This window comes from Myxocyprinus asiaticus, chromosome 21, assembly GCF_019703515.2.
Source record: "Myxocyprinus asiaticus isolate MX2 ecotype Aquarium Trade chromosome 21, UBuf_Myxa_2, whole genome shotgun sequence".
In the NCBI taxonomy this organism is placed as follows: domain Eukaryota; kingdom Metazoa; phylum Chordata; class Actinopteri; order Cypriniformes; family Catostomidae; genus Myxocyprinus; species Myxocyprinus asiaticus.
The window spans coordinates 18,102,252-18,108,306 of NC_059364.1; the positions used below are offsets into that span (position 1 = coordinate 18,102,252).

The window sequence follows — 6,055 nt, forward strand, 5'->3', positions numbered from 1 at the left end:
AAAAGCAAAATAATTCTTACAAAAATGTAGGTGCTTAAAAATCTAATGACAATTGCTTTGCTGTACACCCATGTACACCCAGTGCATAATTTCATATTTAGCACATATCATATCAGTGTCATCCTAGGTCCCACGTAAAATAGAAAGTGAGATGAGAAATTTGTGATGTACTTTAAGGTAAATAAATAATAAGACCAACCATTGCTTCCATATTTGCAGCCCTACTGCTTGTGAACTAATTAATAATTGATCACAGCCAGATGGTGTGAGCAATAGGCAACAGGAGATGTACATGATTGCCTACATGTTTAATTGTTTTATAGAACATGTCAAAACAGGACCAGTGTGTGGACTCTTGCAGTCTATCATAGACGTGCAGATGTGACAACAAGAGAGGTGTCAGTTGTCATCACATCAGCATGGATAAGTAGCCAGATCATATCATAAAACATGACAAACCACTTAATATACATTTCTGTCCTTGATATTATTTTACATATATTATTTCACATTAGTACATTTAGATTTCAGCATGGCATATATATTAACACAATGCAATGTTTACCATCACCTGACTTCACAGTACACAAGGCAGTATAAGTAAAACATCAAAGTGGATTGTGAAAAATAAATAAATAAATTCACATTGGCAACCAGGGCAATTTCTTTAAACACAGCATGTTGAAAAAAAATTAAAAACTAGAAAACGGATTACAGTGCCAAGTACCCACATGTACTGTCCCAAGAGTAGGGCAACCCATTGCCAACCATCGGAGCAAATTGAACAATGAGAGACAAATTACAATTTAATTAATAGTTTGACACACATACACACAAAATACACATCAAGGGATTGCACTTAACACCATCCTGTCCACAGTATGTCAGTGCTCAAAAAAGAGGCAGCAGGCATTCAATGTTTGATTATAAATCCAAAGTATGTCCTCCATGTGGGAAAAAAAATACTCCCTCATTTCTTATCTGGACCCTCCTTTTGGCAATGCAGGTGCTTGTCTGGAGTTCTTCGTTGTGATGTGATCTTAGATGCAGCAGAGTTAGGACTGGAATCACCTCCTCCAGCAGCAACAGAGCTTTGGCCCAGCCCGACCCCTGGCCCAGTTGCAGACCCTACCCCCAGCAGGTTGGCTGACTGCAGCACTGCCTCAGAGTGTTCTCTGGCCTTCATGCGCAGGGCTGCAACACTGGCTGTCCGGTTACTCTGGCATCCATATGGTGGCAGGAAGGAGAGGCCCATTGGGTCAGGCACACAGCAGGAACACAACGGACTTCCTAATAAGGTAGACAGGAACATTGTGTAAGCATGGGCCAGGTAATGTCCTTCACATGGATTTTAAATATATTTTCTCATTTTCTTAAATTACATAATATGTTTCACTTTGTGTATATATCACAATGTGTACATATGAGTACACAAATTAATCATACAAGGACTCCCAACTTTTGCACAAGACAATCAGCTATAGCCTTTAACAGATTAAAAGTCAACTGAAAGCTGTCAGTCAGACTACTCCCAAGTAGCTTACTTGCAATAGGTAAGGTTTGTTGTTTGCCTATCCCAAACAGACAATCGCTGATTATGCAGGGAGTGTAGAAGATTTTATTGCATATCAGTTGCTGAGATTAACTGCTACAACATGGAATAAAAAAAATAAACCATACCAGCATTTCTCATTCATTAAGCTGAAGTCAACCAATGTCATGTTTATGTTAATCATGTTAACAATCACAGTATTTTACAAATGTAAATTTAGAAGAAACAACACAATAACGAATATAACAAAAAGCAATTAAATTAATGAATAACAGCAAACTTAATATCAAATCTATTTGACACAGCTCTGCATGTTTTGTATGATGAAATCTAGTAGATGCTGGATCTTACCTTTTAAAGTTGCAACCTGTGACAAGGCTTGTGCATAAGTAGCTGTGTTAAGCAGAGTACCAGGCAGACAAGATGGGAAAAAAGATCCACCTGAACCAACCACTCTGTTAATACTGCACATAAAGGACAGAATTGGGCATTACATCTCTTAGTAAAAACAGTCACATTGTATGTACATAATCACATTTGATTAGATGACCTACACACCTTTGCTGTATTTCCATCGGGTCTTTCTTATTTCTGCTGTGGTCAACAGGAGACTGGTTCAGGTTTCGTGCAGGAGGGGTGCCTTCACTGATTTGCTCTTTGCCTCCCTCATGGTCTGAAGTTCCTCTCTCTGTTTTTCTCCACTTTGCCCTTCGGTTTTGAAACCACACCTAAATAGAGAGTGGAGAGAAAATGTCAAGGATAAAAATGAATGATTGATTCTTTCTCAATTTTCTTTTTTTTTTTTTTTTAATTGCAGCTCCTGAACCTCAATATAAAATAACAATTGTTTATGTTATTTTATGCATAAGTAGTTGCATAAATATGATAATTATTATTTAGATAAAATAACAAGCTGATGACTTATTTCAAACTTTGTGAACACAATTGCTGAGCATATGCAGCGAAGTTCTTGTATCTTAACTGAATGAAGGTCATTGCCTATAACAACATTTAATTGAGCAATTTTTCATTATCATTTTTTAATGACTTCCTACTGACAGTCCCTCTGCTTCTGAGAACCATGATGAAGTCGTTTATTTCTCTATTTAGTGATTGTTTGACAACATCAGATTCGATTAAGTCTGTGCTCTCTAACGCATTAATCATATATGAATGGGAAAGGTTGCATAATGCAGTCATATCTCCACCGCCTGGCCAGCATTGTGCAAAGGTACAATGATGGGGAACAAACAAAACGCCCCACACTTATACGTAGCTGTTCTCTCGACATAATATGAGACAACAGTTTACTGGCAAGACAACAATATTCACAATGTAATTGTAGCAACATTATCTCACCCTTGCACCTTCCAGCTAGAAGTCATGATCCCCCCCAGTACTGAATAGTCTATAATTGCACCATTAATCTCAATTTGCAGTTTGTTCTTAATGCAGCGCGAGCCGATTGACACTTTAAAAACGGGGGGCGCCGACTATGCTACAACAAAAAGAAAATTTATTTCCTAATAACAATGTAAATTTAATATCCTTGCATGCTGCGACCGATTCATGTTCAGATTTAATAATAGGAATCTGGTAATCCGATTAGAGAGAAATAATTTGTTTACAATCCCTAATTTACAGCAGCAGATTCCATTATCGCGTTGCAGTCATTGGTTTTAAGCGATAGTAAGATGACCCTGGGGAACAAAAGGGAAACTATTATATTTCTCACAATTAGATCTGAGCTCAGAAGAAAACCCAAAAGCAAATCTGGGAATGCAGGAAATTACATACAGACACATTGAATGCAATTACGTGTGTGCCCAAATTGATATTACAGCGGATGTTTTGCAAGGCCGCAGAATATGAAATCGGAGGTTACAGGTGCACGAGCGCTTTAACGAGAGAAAATCGTTCTCAGTTAAGATGTTTGTATTTTCTCTAAAAAGCATCCTCTCTCCATTTGCTGAAGCACGGAAATGGGAGTGCATCTAAGCAATTTTTATACCTTAGAGACGAGGACAAATTAGTGTAGAACATTACCACTAGTTAATTATGAATGACCGATTAATCAACCTAATCTAATATTCCACATAATGTTGATGTTATTAAAGCGCATCACGGAAATGACAGAGTGGCTTAATTTACTTTCTTTGATCAAACGTGCTTTCAGCGCTTTATGTGATACTAGAGTAGGCTATTATCTTTGGTTTGGGACAGCTGTAGAGAGTGTCTCACCTGGACTCGGGCCTCTGTTAGGTTAATTTTCATAGCCAGCTCTTCTCTTGTAAAAACGTCTGGATAGTGGGTCTGTGCAAAAACTGCCTCTAAAGCTTCCAGCTGTAAAACACATATTTTGATCCATTATTTGAATTCATGCTTAACAATCCAGAAAGAAAGAAAAAAAAAAAAAAAAAAAAAGAACGCTTTAGGCCTACTTGCTAAGTATAGCCAACTTTAGCCTTACCCGCGTCTTATTCTGTATTTTCAAATTACTGCCGTGAATTAACTATTAACCTAAATAAACAAATGTTGTGCCTTTTTGCTTTAAAATTAAAATGGGAGTTGACTTGAAATGAACAATTCCTTGCTACGCTCACGTGCATTCATAGCCTACATTGCATGCCTCAAAGAGATTTATTTCTTTGCAGATTTTTTTTCAATTCTGTACGTTTATAAATCAACATAGCCTACCTGTTGTAAGGTGAAGGTTGTCCTGTTTCTGCGTTGCTTTCTGCGCAGAAAACCGTCATCAAAGTCTCCAGTGGCGTGATTCCCAAACCCATTTGTATTCACTGTTTTAAATAATAACGTGACGGTTTTAAAGAATGGTATATATATATATATATATATATATATTCTAATGTCTAGGGTGAAAATATCAATTGTCTTATTCCTCTTAAAATGAAAAATATTATTCCCTCAGATATAGCCTATATCAATTTATCTAGCTAGACTTATTCTCAGAGAACAGTTGTTTGCAATCTTGTAAAGACTCAAATTATCCCCTTACACAATGAGAAACCGTGACCATCAAAATGCCGGTTGAAAGGCATGACATCTAACATCTGTTCTCAGGCAGACTGCAACAAAAAGTCTCAGCTGGAAGGCTGTCATGGGTCTAGATCAAGTTACCATGTGGCAAATTATAAAACACCCCAAAACAAACACAAACAAATAATTAACTAAAGGCAATAGCTGTAACTTTGATCAAAGTAAATAGCATATATAGGCTACTTAAATAACGGAGTCGCTTGCTTTAAATATAGGCTAATACATATTATAAAACTTAGTAAAAATAATAATAATTACAATAACAAAAATCGTTTCCATATGTTTTCTTTATAAAAATGTATACAAAGTTATACGTTAATCGAAGCCAATGTAAATCAGTTAACAATTTACAGAAGAAATAATGCATACTTACGCGTGTTCGTCCTGCAGCACTCTCCCTCTAACTGTGGAGGACAGTGAAAGTAAAACATATCTGTTTCCCGGTGCTTTGCGACTTGTACCCAGTAGTAGAGCAATTAGAGAATATTTCACTCTGCAAAGAAAAGATAACCAAACGTCAGCGCAAATGTTTTTCAACTATTACTGCAATAATACGCGCATTGAGAAGCCAGCTTTGAGTAGTACCAACAAGAAGGTAATGCACTTGATTTAACCTATCCTTGCACTTCTCGTCTCCGCAACCGATTTTAAATAGCTACTTAGGCTAATGTTCAAGAAATAAAAAACATGCGTGTACTTCTATACCTATAGATGATCTGTTGTGCAATCGCGCAGCGATGAAGTGTCTCCAACTCAACCTCAACTGAGCAATCACACTCCCACCGTCAATCACTGAGTGCTCCGCGTTTACCTCCCCTGCTCCAACTCATCCTCTTTCTTGCTCACGAGGAGGGAGTGACCAGCTGTCTTTGTGACTGTTTAGAGCATGACAACACTCGCCTTTATAATCTCACACGTAATTGCAATTAATCAGATTTTTTTTTTTTTTTTTTTTTGCGTGCGCTGTTGTCCGGCCAACCGGAATGCACATGTGGTGGTAAACGTCAAAATTCTCCAAGGCATCTCCGAATTACTCCGAAAGTGTAACTTTACATTTATGCATGCATATTCCCAAATTACAAACACACGGGCACAAGCATGATGCACTTTTTATACAGTTGCTTTTTATATTAAAAATCTAGATGACTGTTTTTGAATTTAAAATTGGCTGTCAGACCAGTAATTGCTCATTATATGGGTTAGGGGTCCACTTTATACGAGAATCCACTGGCTGTGCGCTCGCAGGTCTAAATTTTGATTTTGTTCACAGCAAGGGGTCCAAAGATTTATTTCCCACTCTCGCGTAAATTATATGCAGCGGGACCCTTTCAATTACTTTTAAAACGCATGTGGGACGCCACGCGCAGACACCGTCGCTCCTCTGCTGCTGGAAATGAGGCTCCGAGTACCATCTGAAATTTTGAAGTCGAGGACGGCATTGGATGA

General features: G+C 37.7%; 1 protein-coding gene across 1 annotated transcript; it reads right to left on the reverse strand.

Moving 5' to 3' along the window:
• Window positions 1–293: 293 nt before the first annotated feature.
• On the reverse strand, window positions 294–5,637 carry drgx (dorsal root ganglia homeobox). The gene is made up of 7 exons (XM_051648413.1): window positions 5,315–5,637; window positions 4,983–5,102; window positions 4,250–4,350; window positions 3,794–3,895; window positions 2,111–2,280; window positions 1,904–2,016; window positions 294–1,290 (listed from the first exon to the last, which is right to left on the reverse strand). Exons 2-7 carry the CDS (start codon window positions 5,038–5,040, stop codon window positions 971–973), a joined length of 864 nt encoding a protein of 287 aa, XP_051504373.1. The 5' UTR covers window positions 5,041–5,102; window positions 5,315–5,637; the 3' UTR covers window positions 294–970.
• Window positions 5,638–6,055: the final 418 nt, after the last annotated feature.